The 20,521-nt window shown below is 48.4% G+C and overlaps 1 protein-coding gene across 16 annotated transcripts in view; it reads left to right on the top strand.

Moving 5' to 3' along the window:
- ICA1 (islet cell autoantigen 1) overlaps nucleotides 1–18,020 on the top strand; it is a 142,067-nt gene extending 124,047 nt beyond the window's left edge. For 9 of the 16 annotated variants that reach the window (XM_045564872.1, XM_045564869.1, XM_045564876.1 and 6 more), the window contains 3 exons: nucleotides 5,980–6,246; nucleotides 14,852–14,941; nucleotides 17,181–18,020. In XM_045564872.1, coding sequence (XP_045420828.1) covers nucleotides 5,980–6,246; nucleotides 14,852–14,941; nucleotides 17,181–17,302 — 479 coding nt within the window. In that variant the 3' untranslated portion in view covers nucleotides 17,303–18,020. The remainder of the gene's footprint in view (nucleotides 1–5,979; nucleotides 6,247–14,851; nucleotides 14,942–17,180) is intronic. The other 7 variants (XM_045564881.1, XM_045564883.1, XM_045564879.1 and 4 more) reach the window with 1 other exon arrangement.
- Nucleotides 18,021–20,521: the final 2,501 nt, after the last annotated feature.

Here is a 20,521-nt window from a genome sequence, read left to right as displayed (position 1 = left end):
CATGTAGCCAGTCATGCTCTGTGTAGATTTATCCCTATAAAGATTTCTACAAAGATTCTATAAAGATTTACTAGCCTTGCCCCAGGTTGTATGTTTTCCAGTAGGATTACTCGGCTGCTCAGATCTGTACTGAAATGGAGGAGAAGGCGTGAAGCTTGTCAACAAGTTTTTTTTTTTGTTTGTTTGTTTGTTTTTGGTGCCCACTCCGGGTTCAGCACTGTTGGTTTGGTTTTTGTTTATTTGTTGTTGTTGGGTTTTTTCTCTCCCCCCATCTGTTAGTATAATCTCTATTTTTTTGCACCAGAAGGGAGTTTTTAGAATCAGTCTTCTTGAATTCCAAATGGGTGCCATTCATCACCAGAACCTTTTATAATAAAGAACATTTTTTTTCTGGTGAGCCATTTATGTAAGGTGGTTTCCTCCCTACTTTTTCCCCTGACTGTCTTTTGGGTGATGTGAGGAGAGTGTTGGTGTTTGGGGTTTTTCATCTGTATCACAAGTATGTGGCCTTTACGATTAGTCATAATGTCAAGAGTGGGGACCAGGGAGAAACCAGCAAGAGAGTCTTCCTGCTTCACACGCAGATGAAGGGAAATTAAGTGACATTTATCTGTTTGTTTTCCTGTGCTCTTGCTTTTGGTCTATGTAGTTATGTTTCCATTTTCTGCGTGCCTAATTTATGCTGAGGTCATGAAACTCGGTATGATTTCAAAAATACTACCTGAGTGAGCTGTTACCGGTTTCCCACACTCTGTCTGAACTTGAGAGAGCTTCCTCTGAATGTGAGTTTTCACACAGAGATTGCTCATTGGTTCAAGATTAGTTCTTCTAGGGGATGTTCTTCTCCCAGGGGTCTGGGGTTTTTATAATATTTTTGAACCCTTGGGCAGGGCAGGGCAAACAAGCTGAGTGGATCTGCCATCTCAGCCGTTCTGCCATGGTGGCTGCACAGCAAAATATTTGCCCAGCAGATATGAATTTATCTGTGAGATCCCTAGCAGGTGCGACAGTGAGAAAATACTTTGACCTGTGAGTCAGGGGTCCCCAGCCAGATTATATGTAATTAGTATATGACATTGGGCAGGACTTCCAACCTAGATGTCTTCTTTCTCATCTGTAAAATGAGTTAGAGGAGAAGATTTCTAAGATCCCTTTTGGTAACCAAAAAAAAAAAAAAAAGTATGATCTTCTTATTGGTAGAAAACAGCAGGTTCCCAGACAGGAAGGCAGGAAAGCATGTTTGAGCAATGGCAAGCAGAGGAGTTTTGCTGAACTGTAGGCTTTCCAGATGCCCGTGTTCCTGGGTTGCTGTTAGGGCTGCGTTAGCTCTTGGCTGTCGAGGTCCGGAGTACCACTATGAGGAGTGCTGCTTTACTCGCTAGTCAGGGGAGCCCTTGAAGCTTTGTGAGTAAGTGAATAATCTCACAGCCGGACTGAGTTCATTTTCTGTTACTTACCACAAAATACCTAAAATGAGGTAATTTATAAGGAAGAGGGATTTATTAATATTTCTTATGGTTTTGGAGGCTAAGAAGTCCACGGTCAAGGGGCTGCACCTGGTGAGAGCCTTCTTGCTGATAGAGACCCTCTGCAGGGTCCCGAGGTGGTGCAGGATATCACGTGGCAAAGGGCCAAGCCTCCTAGCTCAGGTCTCTCTTCCTCTTCTTATAAAGCCACCAGTGCCACTCCCATGACAACCCATTACTCTATGAATGGATTGATCCATCCATGAGGACAGAGCCCTTATGGCCCAATCACATCTTAAAGGTTCTACCTCTCAATATTGCCACTTTGGTGATTAAATTTCAACACGAGTTTTGGAGAGGACAAATATTCAAACCATAGCATGGGCTAAGCAGAGGTGCACAGTAGAAGGGTGCCTCTGTGGTGTGCCAGCAGCCTTGCCAATGGGCAAACCCTGAAGGAAGTCCTAGACAGCAATTTGTCATCAAAGTTCAAGAAAGAACTTGGATTGGAGATGAGAGATTTGAGAATCTTCTGAGATGAGCGTGGGACCATGAGAATAGATGAGATCTTCTATGGAGAATGTAGGGAAGGGAGGTATGATGCTTAGGGTGAAACCAGAAGGGCAACCAGAGTAGGAGGAGGCAGCAGAAAAGGTATTCTCAATGAGACAGGTCACCCAAGACTCCCAGGAGATGACAGCATTTCCAGAAGCAGGCTACAGTGCAAAATGCTACAGAGGTCGAGGCTGAGAAAAGGGTACTGGAGCTGGCTGTGAGGATCTCACCAGTCACTGTCAAGAGAGCCACTTCAGTTTAGGGTAGGGGCAGGAACTTAATTACAAGCTGCTGAGAAAAGAGTGGAGACAAAGTAGAGTGTGTGGTTGTAGAAGGAAGAAGAAACCAGAACAGTAACTTGAAAGGGTGGGAGGACGGCGGACAGAAATATCGAGTGAAGATGGATTATTGTTGGGGTATGCACACATCTCCTGAGGGCAGGGGAGGGAAGCATTGGAGAATTAAAGGCTAAAGCTGCTGGACCTGAATAATGGTGGAAGCAGAGCAGGCTCTGGAAGGACGGGGAGGGCCCAGGGAGGGCTAATCTTAGAAAAGAGAGGGAATGCAGGAAAGGTCCTAGAGTTAGAGACAGAGAGATGAGGATGTGAGTACGTCATGTCTGTTGGCTTTTATTTTTGTAGTAGCATCTCTGGTTGGGTTATCTAATAGGAAATTAAACATGGAGACTTGGGAGCCTACAGAGAGCACAGGTAGCCTGGAGTAGCATCTGTGGGGTTGGCACCTGAGACCTCCACAACCTTTGCTCATTCTTTAAGACAAAAGCAGGATAGGGCACCATAACCTAGTAGCCATATTTGCTCACTACATGGGTGGAAGCTCCAGTTCCAGGGCTTACCAGGGCTTCTTTCAAAGAGCGTATCCTATCTCTGTGTGTGTCCCTGTTTTCTCTTAGTCAAGTTGAATTATTTTCAAAGAAAATGATAGCATGATTCTTAAGAGCCAACTGTCTAGAGTTATTTCTCAAGTCTCAACTTGACTGGTTACAGACCTAAACCTGTCCTTTTCTACTTGTAATTAAGTTTTCCTTACGAGTTATGTGTAGTAATTTCAAACATCTTAATTATCAGTGCAATAATTGGGAGGTTTTCATGTTTTATGGTTCAAGTCAGTGCCAGTTTCATTGCGTTTAGCTAAGCAATAAGTTCTCTTAAAAGATAAAATGTTCATTGTGTATGTAGCTTGTTAACTGTTAAATAACCAGGATGCTAAATAACAAGGCAAACTTCAATGACAGACCTCAGCACAGGCAAAATCAGTCTTCAGAACTGGCCGTAGGCAATATCCTCACCATGAATCCTCTTCCCATTTCTGGCCCTAAAACATCTGAGTTTGATAGGGTACAGTATGAGGAATCTTTTGACTGCAAGTGGTAGAGAAACCCTACTCAAAATAGTTTAGGTTTAAAATTTTTTTAAAAGAAAAAGAATGTACTGATCTGTGTAACTGAGGACACACAGTTGCAGAGTGGCTTCAAGCAAGGCTGGCTCCAGGGGCTTAGACAGTGTTTCCAGGCTTCTCTCTGTCCCCGCATGTGTTGGCTTCATCATCACTGGAAGGCTCAAATCTGGATCTTTAGAACTTGGGATCGCAATGAAAGAGAGACCCTCTTCCATCCAGTTTCCATACACCAAACCCAGGGAAGCCACCAGCATATGCCCACCCTTGAGTCAGTCATGGTGGCCTGAGAGATGGACTCTGGCCAGCCTTGGTCACACATCCCCCTGGGCTGGGATGCTGAGGCATCTCAAATGGTGTCTCACCAGGATCTCGTGGAGAAGGTGTTTCCCCCAGTGGGAAACCTGAAGAAGGAGAGGGAAGGAATGCTAAGTTAGCACAGCCACTGAAGTCCATCATGAGCTCCATAGCACAAAACCTAAACAGTAAAAACAAAGATAGAGCTTTTACAGTCTGTGGTTACATGTGGAAGGCTCACAGAGTTTCTCACTTGTTGTTAACATTAATGATGATCTTTCTAGATGGACACCTTGACTAAAGCAGGGAAGCTGCCCCCAGGGCTGGCCTTGGGGGGGGGTGAGCAGTGAAGGGCTGCACAAAGTGACTATAGGAGGAACACACATCATTTCCAGGACACGTTTAAAGTCATCTGCTGCTCGAAGGTCTACACATCGATTTGAATTGGTGCCAATAAAATGGGTTTGGTTCAGCGATCATCTGGTGTCAGTCAGGCCAGAAAGTAAATCATGAGAAAAGGTTTGGGCAAGTAGGAGGTGCACTGCAGAGATCTGTGAAGTTAATACACATAAAAAGGGTGATGGGGAGAGAGGCGGGGGTGGGGGTGAGGAAGAGAGACGTGGGGAGAGGATGCGGGAACACAGGTGTTGAGATGTTCCCTGACACTGAGAATGTTGCTTTCCTTTGGCTGCTGCCTTCATCCACAGGGTGGGTTTCCTGCCTTGCCAGTCCTGCCTCACCCACCATGCGCAGACTTCGGTGGCTCCTGTGCCACCCTGTCACTACAGCAGTCTCCGAAGCCTGTTTAAAATACCATTTTCCCATCTTCTCGCCCACAACACCTACAGGCTATGTCTTGATGAACACTTCTGTGATAGCACAGACAATAAGAATGCTTAAATTAGACAGTTGTCCAATGGAAGTGATGTTTTTGCCACTGTTTTTAAACTAAAGTGACACGAGAGTGATTAAGCCCCTCCCCTCCCTGATGCATAGCCTGTCTGCTCAGCACATCAAAAATCCCCTTCATCTTCAAGATGTAAAGTGTGGTTGAAAACGAGATCCAGTAAAGCCAACACAGAGCAGCTTTATTTTCAAAAGGCTTCACTTACTAATTATCTTATATAGTTGAGGAAAACCTGGTAATCTCACCTAATATGACTGTATCAGAATTGCAGTGTAGCTCAGAAAAAATATAAACCAGGATTTTTTTCTTCTTTTTATGATTTAACAACAAAAATGTTTGTAGTCACCAAGAGGCCATTAGATGCCACAACAAAGCCACAGCTAATAAAGCCATCAGTCCTCACTTCTCAAAATGTGTAGAATACTCAACGTAAGGTCTTGGTTTAGAATTTCTGAGAGTAATGTTCCCATTCTCCTTGTGCTCAATATTCAGTATTTTGTCGTTGTTCGTGTGGTAAAGATGGTTCTCCTTTGAAGTCTTCCTTCTGGACATGAAATTAGGTTTAAGGCATATTTCTTTCGGCCTTCCTGACGGTACTGTGAGGCGGGCATGATTAGTATTATAACTTTATAGACGAGAAAACAGAGGCTCAGGGGGGTTAAGGATCTTGCTAAAGTCACTCAGCAAGGAAGGGGTGGACCCGGGGCTCCTCCTCAGGTCCTGTGCTCATTTCAACCCTCCAGAGCTGTACCCCAGGTCTAGGAAGGTCACCCCCCTGGTGCCATTCCTTGATTTGTCCTCTTTCCCTGTCATTCTCTCACTGCTGCCCTCAAGCAGACCATCATCCACGCCCTCCACTCCCCTCCCTTGCCTGGCCAGGGTGTGGGGAGGGTTCTCCCCCCATCGTGCGTGGCAGGACAGGCTGCCACGTGGCCCGTTGCTGTTCTGGCCCAGGCAGTGTGTGTTGAGGACTTGCATGGGAAGACTCAGGGAGCTACACAAGCAAGGAGCTAAGATCTCCAACATGCCTTCAATCCTGGCTTTGTTGTATGTCTGAGAAATGTTTGGGTAAATTTGCTTTTATTTTAAGGAAAAGCCAAAACCCTAGAGTTTGGTGCTCAGAAACTGGACTTGCTTTGCAGGAAAAGGGAGGAGGGAGCACGGGAGTAGAAATTTAACTCTCAGATCTCTTCAGATCATGGGATGAATTTATATTTTGATTAACTTTTTCTTAAATCTAGCCATCGCCCCATCTGTCCCACCCCAGCCCCCATAGCATTTATTCCCGCGGGCTTGAGCCCTCGGTGCTGATGTTTTGTGCTCCATCACTTCAATCAGCTTGCCCGGGCCCAGCGGCAGGGACCCTGGAACCCGAAGGTGACAAAGATGACCTGCTGCTGTTGAGTGAGATCTTCAACGCGTCGTCGCTGGAAGAGGGCGAGTTCAGCAAAGAGTGGGCCGCCGTGTTTGGAGACGGCCAGCTGAAGGAGCCAGCGCCGACACTGGCCCTGGGAGAGCTGGACCCCAAGCCCCAGGCGGGCTCAGGCTTCCTTCCTTCGCAGCTTTTAGACCAAAACATGAAAGACCTACAGGCCTCGCTACAAGGTATGTGCTGTGCGGGCATTGAAATGGGGTTTTTTGTTTGTTCATTGTTTTTTAATTTTAATCCAAAAGCATATTTCTTCCTTCTTTGTCTTTTTTATGTTTTCTGTATTTTTGTCTTATAATTCAATGACCTCAAAATCTGGTGTTTTTGATCGTGTATGAATTAGGTCACAGGGTTTAAAATATATTCCTTTTCATGATTTCCTCCCCATGTTAACATTTCCTATTAATAAAAGGTTAAAGGGGTGGTTCTATATTGTATTGTCTTGCTTTGATTTTAGGTTTTTTTGTGGCATATCTGAGGACCAAATTGCCTTTATGGTCATGACCCTGCCTGGCCACCACCCTGAGTTCGCCACATTCCCATAAACACACACTCTTCCTGGGTCCTGGCCGACATTACCCTCTTCACTCTTTTGTCACACCAAGTGCCATTTTGCACTGGCTCTCTGGCTCTTGCTCTCTGTCTGTCCTGACCTCCCCTGCCCTAAGGATCCTCCCAGCTCAGCTCTTCCTGTTCTACCCAAACACAGCAGCCAAGCGGGGCCTCCCCAGCCACGGCGAAAACAGAGCTTCCACACTGATCACAAGGGGTCTGCAACGCCAGTAAGTGCTCAGTGCACCCGAGTCTAGCCCGCGGGCCACATGCTGTCCGAGCTTTGCTGGCATGGGAAGCACATTGGTTGACAGTGCAAAAATGAAAACTCAGGTTGAAATTTCAAATTTTGAGTTTCTAAACACACAGACCTCAGGAAGGAAACCATTTTCTAGTATTTCAACACTTTTTTCTCCTTTCGTGTGACTTTAATTGTAAGACGAGAATCACTATTAAGAAATTCTCAAACTGCTTTAGTTTTTCTCCGAATTTAGGCTATCTCCTTTAATAAACAACATGTTTACGTAGCACTTAAAGCTGAGAACAAACGGCAGAGCTAGGATGATTAAGTAATTATGGGCTATTAAAACCGCAGGTCTTTGGAGATGAGATCATGGACACAGGAGTTGGTGGGCAAGACAAAAAAAGTCTTCCCTTCTTTTTTATGAAACACATGCCTCCTTTTATCTTCCTTTGTGGGTCCTGTTTTGTAGCCACCTCGTTTATTTGCAGTAATGGGGTTAAAGGTAGCAGGGAGAAATGCAATCCCAACATGCCTCTCCACCCTGAGTTTCAGCCCTGGTTTCACCGTCTCCTTCACGGGAGCTCGGGTGAGCGGTGCTGCCAACTGACCTGAGTTTCACCGCCCACCTGTGGCGGAGGTGCCCACACGTTGTGAGAGTCAGAAGGCAGAGCCCGGGATCCTCAGCCCCTAGCTTGGGGCTGCTGAAGACTCTCCAGCCATGTTACAGAATGAACCCCAATCAGACCCCCAGCCTTGGAAACACGAGAGCGACCGTGTTCCCACGTAGCTGGGTGGCTGAGTGTCGGCCGCTGTGACAGCCCACACAGGCCGACAGACAGCCAGGGGGTCAGAGCTCCACGCCCTCTTCCTGAGCAGGCACAGCGAGCAGAGCTCAGCTCAGCGCCCACAGTTGGGGCACCGGAACTACGCCTGAGAGCACACGCCAGCCTTGCCCCAAGTGCAAGGGAAAGGCACCAGATCACACCGTCTAAGGAGGGGGTGTTCTGACGTGAGACGGAAGCGCAAGCTCACACTGGGGAAGAGAAAGAGGTACTACAGAGGGAGGCAAACAAAGTGGCATTTGAGGTTGCCATCCTACTAGCACTTTCGCAAGTCGTTCATTCAACAACTATTTATGGGGTCCCTCTGTGTGCCAGGTGCTGGGAATCTGTCTGAGGACAGAACAGACAAGGCTCTCTGCAGTCCTGGAACTCACATGTTAATGGGGAGCAGACAGACAATGAACAATAAGCATAATAAATAAGCAAAATGTTAGGGAGAACAGGAAACAGTAGAGCTGGGGACGGGGACTATTGGGGGCTGGCAGGGAGGTCAGGCTGCAGAACCGAATTGGGTTCTCTGGGAAGATGAGATCTGAGCAAAGATTTGCGGGAGATGAGAAGTAGCCGTGCGGGTACCGGGTGGGTGGGCGGGGGGAGAGGGATAATCTGCACCAGGGCCCTCAAGTGGGGCCTGGTGTGGTCGAGGGTCTGCGGGAAGGACGCTGTGGTTGGAGCCGACTGAGCAAGGGAGACAGGCTCTCAGAGGTCGCCAAGGCGAGGCCACGTGGGGCCTCACAGCTGTCGGGAGAATGTAGGCCTTTTTGCAGCCCAAGTGAGACTTGGAACCATCACAGCATCCTGAGCCAAGGAGTGACATGATCAGATTTACTATTTAAAAGGATCATTCTGGCTGCTAAAAGTTTTCTTTCTTCTGCCGGGGTTCTATCAAGATCAGTGTTAAAGGAGTTATCTTGCCATTCAGCTCCTACCTCTCCTACGGATTCCCGGCAGGTGCAGCCAAGGTTCCAGCCCCCAACTCGGGGAACCTTCAAAACGCGTGGTGCAAATGAAGGACGGGCACTCTGCCTCTGTCAGAGCAGCTACTGTCATCCTCTCCCAGGAAACTGAGGGACAGAGCAGCTAAGCGAGGTGCCCAGCATCACACCCCTGGTAGGGGCTGAGCAGATTTTGAACCCGGGCAGCCTGACTCAGGAATCCCTGCCTTGCACCGTCACCTCCTGTGGCCTCTCGGGTCAACGTCTCTGGTAGCAAAAGTGATTGATTCCCCAGCGGGGCTCTACAGGCCTCTCCTTGGAAGCTGCCAAAGGAGCAGGACTTGTAATGACCAGTGTGGCCAGGCATCCTGGTCACACACAGGGACGTGGACACCCAGGGCATCATAGAGGGGGAACGTGGGTGCAGGAGTCAGAGTCCCCATCCTCACAAAGGCTGAATGATATTCCAGAATAGAGAATGTGAATCGGGATTGTCCTAGGAAATCATAGTCACGAGCCCCAACTGTCCACACATTCATGCTGAGCCTCCCTGGGAGGGGCTGGGACAGAGCCCCCTCTGCATCCCCTCTGCCGCCGCCTCCTCATCTCCCCAAACTCTCCTCTGCCTTCCTCCTCCTCATTCTGCCCACAGCCCTCTGGGGAATGGAGAGGAGAGGATGTAGGAAGGGAAGAGCTGCATCCTCCTCCCCTCCGACTGTAAGCTCTAGGAGGCCAAAACAAAGGACTACACGGAGGATCAAGTTGAGCTGAAAATGAAGAAGTTCATTTTAGCTGGGATTTCTAAGAGTTTCTGAAGCTACCAGCGTGATAGGGGCTGGGGTTCCCTGTGTCACACCATGATGAGAAAAGTGCGCCGTCCAAGGTCTCTCAGTGTGAGGAGGCGAGCGGGAGACAGGCGAGGCCGGGGCTGCACAGTCAACATTCTCCTCGATTCTCCACCAGTATCCAAAATTTAACTTAGAAGTAGACACTGTTCCTGGAAAGATTACCGGCTGCTCAGAATAAATGCACCAGGACATCTTTTAATTTGGGATTCTGGAAAGCAAAGTTAGGAGTCTTGCTCCAGATTCTCGAAAACACACAGCCTTCTGTTCCCTTCAAGATATCCTTTTGTCTTACCCGGTTCTAGCATGCTTTTGCCATCTGGGTGGGTTTCCATTTAAGGCCAATGTAACGCCAGGCTTTGGGTTATCTCAGAATCGCCCTTCCTCCACCAGAGCTCACCTCTTGCCATTCCTGGCCTAGCCTGGCTCCGGGTCACTGGCACTCCCAGTACCCAGTATTCATGGAACCACGCGAAGGGAAAGGCTGTGGGGTGTACTTAGAGTTTGCACGCGGAACAGGCACTCTCAGCGCAAGGCCACGGGACTGTTAGTTCCATCGCAGAAGCAGCACTTTCTGTGCCTGCTGAGGAGCATTCGCAAAGCAGGGCCTGGAGATCTGCAGGATTTAGTGTATAGGAGGAACTGTGATCTACACCACCCCCATTTTACGGGTGATGGGATCAAGGAACCCCAGAAAGGCCTCGTGACCTGCTAACTTGTTGCAGTTTATCCACCATTTGAGTAAGGTCTAAACTGCTCAGCTTGGTTTTCAAGGTCCTTTAGGACCTGACCTGGTCTCTGAGCTGCCCACACCTCCCGCACCTTTGCTTAGCGTGCCTTAATGACGTCGTTCTGCAGGGGAACGTCGGTGCGCCTGGCTCTGCCCACCATGGGCCTCGGCATGTGCTCGCCCCTCACCTACACACCCATGAGGCTCACTTCTCACCCTGCGGCATCAATGTCCTTGCGTCCAGGGAGCCCTCCCCGAGTCCCCACCTCCGTGACACCCCGTACTTAATCATTGCTCTTGCCTTTTTGTAGAATTGATTTCATTTTCTTGTGCTCTAGGTTGTCGTGGGGTCAGGACCCATATTTGTGTTGCTCACCATCATTTTTCCACAACATAGCTCAGTGCCTGGAATATGGTAGATGTTCAAAAAGTACTTGTTGGATGGATGGATGGATGGAAGGGAGGGACAGAGCAACTGATAAATGACACCAAATTAAAAGAAAACAATCCGAAAATGTGATTCCCTGAGGATGATGCCCGCAGGGGTTAGTCCTGAGGTCTGCTGAGCTGTACGGAAACCAGATTCAGCTGAGATTCATTGAAGACCCGCTGTCTAGCCTCCCTACTACCGGGTTTCACCTGCAGGATCCCAGTTTACCCTTACAACTTCCGAGTGAGGCGGGAGTGTTTATCCACCGCTTGCGGGTATGGAAACGGGCTGAGGGGAATGTGGTTGGCAGGAGAGTGCTTGGCCACAGTGGCTGTGGGGTTCCTACCTTCCCCGTCATGGCCAACCCCACCTCAGAGGTCCCCAGGCTGCAGTCACAAGCTCAGCCCCGGCTTGGCTGTCCCGGCTGGTGAACGACAGTCCCAGCAAAGCGCTACTCTGGGCGGTGGTGTTTGGCTTCGCTTGCTGCTCCGGCCAGCCGGTGTTATTTCTGGCTGATTTATATTTTCCTTTATGTAAGTAAAGGGGGTAGGGTTGCTCTAATAAAATTTTATATGTGTTTCCTGCAAATGGGTAGCACATTTGACATATCAAAGGATCCTGAGAGCTAGGAGAGTCATTTTGTGCACCGGGCTCTGTGCCCCGGGGTCTCACTCTTCACCACCCCTCTCCTGACAGAATTCCTCTGAGATGGGCTGACATCTTTCCAGCCACACCTTCATGTGAAAACGCCTCAGCCAACTAACACCAACTAAAGAACAGTTGATGGCAATTATGGGAATATTAGCAACACTAAGTTCTCTTTAAATAGCATTTTTTCCTGACAGAAGCCAAGACATCTGAAATCTGGCTTGGCATTCCATCCATAATTACCCTCATTGCACCCTTCCCCTAAATAATTTCCAGAGTGATATGAGTGAGGTTAAAATTGCAGCTGAGCTTAGAATTTGCTTTAAAAAAAAATAGTGTCAGAGCCATACTGTTTTACCCCTTCAGGCACACGTAGTCGAATAGTTAGACTGATGCTTAATAACTGTTCTGAGGAAAGAGTGTGACATAGCACACTGGCTGTTGTTTCTGCTTCACACCACGGGGAAAGAAATGATGGTGTATATCCTGTCCCCACCGTCTTAGCTCCCAAAGAGTCAGTGTCTTCAGGCTCATCCTATTTCTTGTCCCCTGCTGCAGAGAAACCCCCCAAATCTATGGATTCTAGCTGTTGCTTGTATGGCTCATGAGTGTTTAGGTGAAAAACCATAGTTACAAAGGAATTCAATTAGGCATTTATAGTTTTCTCTATAAAGGAATCTGTCATTGTCATCCTTTAAATCATGCTCAAAAATATGATTTGTATTTCTGGTATTTTTAAAATATGACTTGATATACAGACATTTATGTATAACTTTTCATGCACATGCACATTGCATAATGGGAGGTGAGCTCTGTTTTGACGTGTAGATTGATTCCTACCTCCTTTTAAGAATGTGTTCTGTTTCATACAATGCTTTGAATCTGCCTCTTTTCCAGTATTCTCTGCAACCGTTTTTGAAAATGAATGTTGTGCATAGTTTTGAAATGGGAAGAACTATCTTGTTGCATTCCCACTGTATCAAATAGCATAGATGGATCAGGGAAGGGCTGGCTGGTCTCTATACCCCTTACCTGGCTCTTCTCCGAGTCAGTTCAGGTTCTCTCTGGACGGGCAGGCCTCCGTGAACTCAGAGAGCACAACAGGATTGAAAGCGTAAAGCTGCAGGATTTGGACTCAGCTACCTGGGGTGGTAGGGTCCTGACGTGGGCCCCTCTGTTTCCTAGGAGGGCCTCTCTCCTAGTCCTGGCACTAGGCTGGAAGATCTCCTGGGGTTCCAACCAGAATGGTGACCCGAGAGACCATATAAGGCAGTGCTTCCCAAACTTTCACTCGCATAACAGTCACTGAGTGTTTGTTAAAAGTTTCTGGGCTCCACCCCCAGGGATTTTGATTCACTAGTTCAGCATTGGCCCATGAACTTGCATTTCTAACCAGCGCATCGGCGATGCCCATGTTGCTGGTGAAGATGCAACACTTTTGAGAACCACTGCTCTAAGAGACTGAGGCCAGGCCACAGGGGTTAGTGCAAAGGTGGCACGGGCTCTATCAAGTACAGGTGGGTCTTGACAACACTTGGCTTCAGGGCAGGATTGCAGGGAATAGGGTGACAGTTACCCAGTTAGATTCCATCCTTCGCAGGTTTTCCTATGATTGGCGTTATTTGGCACACATGGAAACCACAATTTTAACTTTCCACATTTACCACTGTTTTATGTGATTTGGGTCTAGAAGGAAAATGGTCATGGGCCAATTTTCTAAGAACCATGGAGGTTATATTATTCTTGGATTATACCAAATACTGGTCATTTTTAAAAATTGCTTTATTGAAGTATATTTTCTATACCATGCAAATTCACCCATTGTAAGAGAAGGGTTCAAGGATTTCTTGCAACTTTATATTGCACGACCATCACCACAGTGCAGTGTTAGAACATTTCCGTCATTCCAGATGGCTCCCTCAAAATCTGGTGGTTTTGATTGTTTATGAATTATTTTACTTGTATGTTCAAATACATTTCCAATGAATAGCAATGCCTTTTAGAGCCCTTAATAGTTTGTCATTGTTTTAGACGCAGTAAATAGGTCACAGGCCACCTGTTTCATTACTCAGTGGTTAGTGTTCATAAATAAGGCTGTATGCCACTTGCCTAAAATAAAGTAATTCAACTGGTGAATATTACATAGTATTAACTGTGTGCCAGGTACTGCTTTGCCATCTCTTAAAACAATCCTTCATAAGTGTATTTCTCACAGTTTAAAAGAGCACTTTACTAGTTTGTTAATTAAATAGCCATATATTTTGCATACCCATTGTGTACCAGACAGTGCACTAAAGGATATAAAAACGAATAATACATGGTCCCCAGCTTCAAGGGCCTCATGATTCTAGGAGATGAGACAAAAATGCAAACTAATAAATACGGTATGACCTTATAATTAAGTCCACTGGAAAGTACAAATCTTAGACTGGCAGGGTGAACAAATGTTATATCCTGTAATTTTTGTGCATATACCGAGTAGCATTCTTGTTCTGGAAATTGGTTTCACTGCGTCATCTGAACTCTGCCATCCAAACATGATCTTTCTTGAGGGGCTTATCAGATACAAAATCTTTTATTTAAGCATAATGGTCCCAACAGTGATGCGTCGTCTGATGGTCTACATTTTACAGTGAGAGTCAACCGTAGACTTCATCAGCAATATCTACCTGTGCTGTGTTAAGTATTTTGGAGCAGACTGATGAAAAAATTCCTTGTCTCATTGAGAAGACAGGACTTAGACATAAAGAATTAAAGCAGAGGTGCAATGAAGCAAATGGTAAAGTTCTAAATTAAGTACGAAACGTGCTGGAACATCAGACTGACAGTAAGTGCTGTGGTGAACGGAGCTGGCTTCCCTTAAAACAGGAGTGCTGAATGCCTCTAATCATTCAGGGAAGGCAGGGCATGAGGGTGTTACATGAGGGCATAACCACATGGGTGGTTATCCGACCTAAATGCCATTGTAAGAGTATGGCATAAAGTTAAAGAGGACTTTCTTTCCCCCTCATGTATTTGGATTGGACTGTCCTTTATTTATCTGTATTAATTAAATCTCCCAATTTAAATTAGCAGCATAGAAAATAAATGGACTGGATCATATTGGAAGTTGAGAAGATGTGCAGTTTACTAGTTCTGTTGCTTCATTTAATGATATTTGTTGTTTTTTTTAGCTTTCCCCATTTGTGACAGAAAAACAAGGCACCTGATTTCCTTTTGCATTATTGATAATCTTTGGAATAATCATGAAATGATGATGCTTGAGAAGAAAAATGGGCATCAGGCTAAAAAGCAAAATTGCTTTTGCCTTAGCCATTTCTGGTTTGCTTTGCAAAATCCAATCTTTTCCTTTGTTTTTCATATTTTTGAATTGGGTCTGATTATGCATATCTTCTGTCCCCTCAAACGTATTCTAGTATGAGGGAAGGGTCTTGTCACACCTTCCTCTTCCCTTTGGAGGCCACCGTGGTTGGGAACCACATATGTGCCTGGCAACTGGTGGGTCAGCGTGACTGCTCTTCACTAGCTCTAACGTGCTCTGGTTTTAAATATTAGGCTGGTCAGAGAGCAATATCAATCCTCCTTCTACTCCATGGCCAACACCAAAGACAAGCAGTCCCAATGACAACAGCCCTGCAGTGAAAGGTAATATGGTGTTTTATCCCTGTGGAATGACAACTGCCTTCCTTTCCAGTGGTCTAACTTATTTTCTGTCTCTCTTTGCTAATTGCTATTTGAGCATCTAGTGCTCAAAGGAGGACTGTGAGATGGAGAGCTTTGCATAATCCTAGAAATTACATTCTGACTTCTTTTCTGGCTTAATGTCCTACTTCATAATTCCCTTTATCAAATTGTACCTAATGTGGATGAATCAAATTATCTGTCACCATGTGATTGGGTGGCCCCAAGACTGGGTAGAAACATCAAGGAAGGAAAGACCACTGAGGTTTGCTTTCTTTAGCAGAAAATACCCTTGCCACCACCAGATAGGGCATTGAATTCGTGCTCCTCAGAAAGGGTAGATTTCTTAGCTGTCAAAAGAGGTCTGTTCAAGCAGCAGCCCCCCCCCCCCCCCCCGAGAGAACTGGAGAGCTCGACTGAAGAGCACATCTGTATTTGCCGCTCCCTCTGTTCCTTTGGTCATCGCCCACTTTCCCTTTGTTGACCACAGGAAGTTAAAGGGAATGTCTATTCCATTATCATCAAAAAGTGTTTCCATGACGTTAAGTGTTGTGCAAATAAGTTGCACCTGGTTTTGCCCCCCAACACTGGCAGCCTGGGGAGCGTGAGCGGTTACCCCAAAGTACAATCCCCCGGCTCCTCAGGGCAAGGCCATGATCACATGGCCTTTGCGGAGATTAAGAGGAAGGGGAAGTGAGCATGTAGCGTATTTTCACTGGAGATATCTTTAAAGTATCTTGATATTCTCTATCGACACTAGAGATAGATTAATCCACCTACGTCAGTCTTGCCCCATACGGTTTCCTTGTGTGACCTCTTACGCAGCAAAAGAAAGACAAGTTACTCCCTCTTTTTAAGCAGTCCCCCCCCCCAGTATTGTCCCTCAACCAAGCTATATTGAGCTCTCTCAAGTCTGAGGTAATCATATCAAGTTAAACCCGGTGTTTTGAGGGCTAACTGCACATGGAATTCAATTACTGTTATGTAGTAATAACTTGCATATTACAAACTAGTCTTGCTATCAGTACTTTCTCTGTATTATAGATACCTTGATTATCTCATTATAAAGTTACATATCTACAAGAGACTTTGGAAAAAAAGAGGAAAATCAGAAGTATTAAGTGATCACTACACTATGTTAGCATTTCAGTGCCATTTTAATGAAAGGATCAAAGACCTGTTTTATGTTGATAGAATGCCATCGCTTCTATCCCTTCACTAACCACTTTTAGCAACTTGTCCTACTGGTATTTTCTGAGACTCTTTTCAGCCAGATGGCAAGCACATTCCTAGCTGCTCTCAACAAAAAGGATAACCCGTCAGGGAGACATTTGCTTCATGCTTCTGACACTCCCACCTGCTGGAGCAGGAAAAAGCACAGGTCATCCAAGCCAATGAACTTAGATTCTCATGTGGAATGATTTATATAAGAAAAGAGCCCCCATCTTATTTAAAAATCACTTGCATGAGGCACTCTTTTGAAAATGTTCTCCTCATCTGGAAAATACTTGGGCTCTATAATGGTGGTATTCAGGGAGCCGGGGCAGGTGTTTTGGCGGAAGGGCAGTAGGAGGGAGTGTGCCAGTGCAGCTGAGGAGGGAGGGGATTGTGAGCACCCTGGGAGAAGGGAGGGCACGTCAGGGGCCCCCTCCCTTTGAGAGGAAAGAGTTGGAGAAAGCAGGGATCCTGGGAGCAGAGGAGAAGCCAGGCCTGGGCGCCCACCCCTTTGGGCCTCTTGCTTCCCAGAGTGAAGAGAGTGGCCACAATCCTTCTGCTGACCCAGCAGATTTGAAAAGATTCCTTCTGCAGACACTGGAAAGCCCCTTGCTTCCTCAGCCATTCAGTCTGATTTCTGAAATAACTGTGCTATTTCCTGGTTGTGGTGAAGCGGCAGGGCCTGAGGTTTTGAGTGACTCCGTGGGCTGCGGCCATCAGCCGGGTTGGGGTGCAGGCGGGGGTTGGTTCCCCTACAAGCTCTTTCTTCACTGAGCTTCGGGCCACGGTTCAGAAATGTTAACCAACCAGCCAACCAGCAGGCGAGGGAACGTGGAATTCCCTGACAATTGCTAGAGACAGAATGTAATGAGATTTGTCTGATAGAACATCCTCCCTTTTCAAGGTGACCCTGAGCCTGCCACACCCAGCGTGGCAGCAGTGGGCATTTGGAAGGTGGGTTTGCTGATGTTTCCTCTTCTCTCCCCAGATCCTGCTAAGGCTGCCTCGGACCTGACTGCCTGGTTCAGCCTCTTCGCTGACCTTGACCCATTATCAAATCCTGATGCTGTCGGGAAGACTGATAAGGAACACGAGTTGCTCAATGCATGAGTCTGCAGCCTTCGGAGGGAGCCCACTAGCCGCGCCCCAGCAGCTCACCTGCCGGCCAGCAGAAGTATAAAGTGCTCAGTATGCTGTTTTAATATTTACGTGCCATTTTAATAAAATGAAGGGGTCAACGGCCCTGTTTATATTGGTATAATTATTTACTCTTATTTGGCAAAAAGGGTTTTAGTGTATCTCTATGTGGATCTACACAGCACAGGAGTGTTTGGAAGCCGTGTCCAGCCATGTGTCTCCCGCCCACATCCCATCATGGCTGCCACGGTGTCACTGGGCTGCTGTGAGATCCAAGTTCAAGTCATGAACCCACTTTGTGTCAGGTTTAAATGGCGCGTCCTGCAGCCTCAGAGGCAGCAGAAGGCTAGCAAAGCTTAAATGCCTCCTGTTCCCCCTGCCTCTGTTTAGAGGGGGCTGCAGGAAGAGTCCCTTTTCCTGCCAGGCCACGTTCCAGCCAGCTCTGGACAAAGCTCCGGCCCACCAAAGACGCCGTCCCCGCAGCGCTCGCCTGGCGGGCCCGTGTGCTCACGCTGGCGGAGGAGCTGGCCTCTCTGCGGCACAGACCTTTCTATGGAAAGCAGCCATATTTGCAGACGCAGTGTCTCCTGTGGTCCTCTTCATGGCTGAAATTCAAAAGCATGTTATTTCTGGAGCCCCTTTGTGACATTAATTGTTTGGGTTTTTTTAATTAAATGGAAAAGATCTTTGACATGCCAAGTTCATGTAGTCTGTCGTGGGGACTGGGTGTTGTGCGGAGGGAGGCTGTGTGGGGGCGGGGACCGCAGTGGACAGAGGAGGAGGACGGGTCCCACCTGATGTTGATGACTTGACCCCAAGCATCTCCCAGATACGGCAGGGGCAGGGGGGGCGATGATATGGGGCTTTTGTGGGTCAGGCAGGGGTGGAAGCAACAATTTTCCATTTGGGCACAGAAGTGACTCGGAAACTCCACCATTGTTAGAGACCCCAGAGCTGGCATCTCTCCTCCCCGCTCGTGTCACAGGTGACCTGCTGCATAAAGGCTACACGCATGCGCTGAAGGCCATGTACAGCCCTTTCAATGAGCAGTGGCCCTGAGAGGGGGTGGGGTGGATGATTAGCCAGGAAATGGTTCCAGGCGCCTGCTGCCTCAGTGCCCGGCTCGGGGAGGGCCTGGCCACAGCAGCCTCTGTCCTAGCGGACAGCGGAGGGAACAGGGGAGAGGGCCCGTCGAAGGCGTTTCTCTGCGCGGGAAAGGGGCCCGCGGGGGAAAGGGGGCTGGGGCCCCAGCGTGAGGAGCTCACCTGCTCGCCTGCAGGCCCAGCATCTCATCAAGCAGATTCCTCAGCCTGGCGTTCGTGGGCTTTGAGGGTGTCGGGGTTCAGCCCCGGGCCTCACCCCGTCACCCTTCCCACACTCACACGGGAGTCCTTGCTGTCCCCCTAACTACCGCCGCCCGCCCTGGGCCTGTGCGTTTGCCGTGCGCCCACCCGGGCACCGTCACAGGCCTACGCAGCCCTCAGCAGCCTCCGCCGAGCCCACCTGCTCCGCAAGGGCTTCTCCCAATGCTGCCTCCATCCGGGTCTCCCGCGAGGAGCCGGCTCTCAGGAAGAGCCTGACAGTCCCCCGGTCGCCGCCTTCCCCCGCTGCCCCTCTCCGTCTCCTCCAGCCAGGCCAGCACGGCGCCCTGCCTGCCTGTGCTTCGTGCGTCGTCCTCCACCGCTGGGGGCCGCACACCCCAGAGAACAGGGGCCCTATGTCCCCCGACTCTGTCTCCCCCAGCAATCGGCACCCTGGAGTCACCTTGCAAGCAGCGGATTAATGATGACTGAAGGGAGCTGCCCGGCATGGAGTGAGGACTGAGGCGTCAGTTCCATCCTAGGTACGGTGTCTGCGCCACAAAGCCCGCAGCTGCCCCGGGAAGGAGAGGAAGCGGGAGGGCCCGACTGCCCCCTCGCTCGGGGTGCGGAGGGGGCGCGGGGAGCGAACGGGGTGGGGCCCGTCCAGTTTGAATGGGTTACTTTAAATACTAACAGGCTGCATTTTCAAGTTGATCTGGGGGTGGAGGGCAGAGGAGGATTATGGGAGTTGGACAGGCCTTGCTATAAGGAAAGGAAAGGATTGCATATGGAGCCATTTTCTCCCCAATTTTTCTTGACACTTTTTTGTAAAAAAAAAAAAGATTCAATTCCCTTCCCCATCTGCAATCCACTTGGCCAGCCTCTTGATCCCTTTTGATAGACGTGTTTTGATCTGGGCTCACACAAAGCCCCTCGACCACCTCTCCAATTTAAGGGGAAGCAGCTGCTGCCTGTTTCTGTTTGAAGTGGCCTGTGTGCTGCCCGGGCTAGGGCGCTTCCTTTGGGACCCACCTGGGGGCCGTCCCCAGCCGCCTAGGGGCTGTCTCTGGCATGAAGGAAAGAGCGGTGCCCTCTTCCCGTGCAGGCTCACTCCGCCCTCATTTCGCCCCCGGTTGCGAGGCCGTCTGAAGCACACTGCTCAGGAACCCTCGGGGAGACCACGCGAGCACCTGTTCCTGGAAAGCTTGCCTGCCCCTTCAGGTGGTCCGCGAGCCTCCCTTCCCCAAGCCCACATGTGAGGAATATATAAATTTAAGGGAGGGAGCCAGAAACGATTCTGTTTCCTTCTTTCTTCTTTCCCCAGCTGGCATGGGCTCTTGGTGTACTTTATAGATTCATTCCCTTCAAAATGTAATTTTAGAAATGTCAAGTTGATTTTGAGTTCTGGGAGAGTGAGAAAAGCATCCGTCAGCTTCAGAATTAGAAATGCACCATCTTAAGAAGAACCAGTACTTTTTGTCAGAGGTTTTTGCCCAAGAAAACATGATCCGCTCAGAGTTGGCAGCCCTGGGAGCCCTGAGTCGCCAGTGGGCACATGGGCCGGGCTCATCCACTGTGACCAGTTTTTATAACGGGTGTGGGGCCAGGGCCAAGGCCCCCGAAGGTGCTGTGTGTGGCTGCCCAGCCATCTGGGGAAAGATGGCACCTGCCAGGCCTCTCCTGCCTTCAGCCCATGCCCACCTCCTAGAGCCAGCTAACAGAACTCCACACTTCCCTCTCTCAGAGCCTACCTCAAAGAGACCCCACCCTTGGGGCCAACCCTGGCAATGGCTCATGGCTAAATAGGAGCACTATTTGATTTTGCCAATATATCAAAGTTGCACCTGTCTTCGTGATCAACTAGTGCCCTCCAGATAGGCCTTGGCAGTTA

This window comes from Lemur catta, chromosome 11, assembly GCF_020740605.2.
Source record: "Lemur catta isolate mLemCat1 chromosome 11, mLemCat1.pri, whole genome shotgun sequence".
Lineage (NCBI taxonomy): Eukaryota > Metazoa > Chordata > Mammalia > Primates > Lemuridae > Lemur > Lemur catta.
This window is presented reverse-complemented; position numbering and strand designations above follow the sequence as displayed.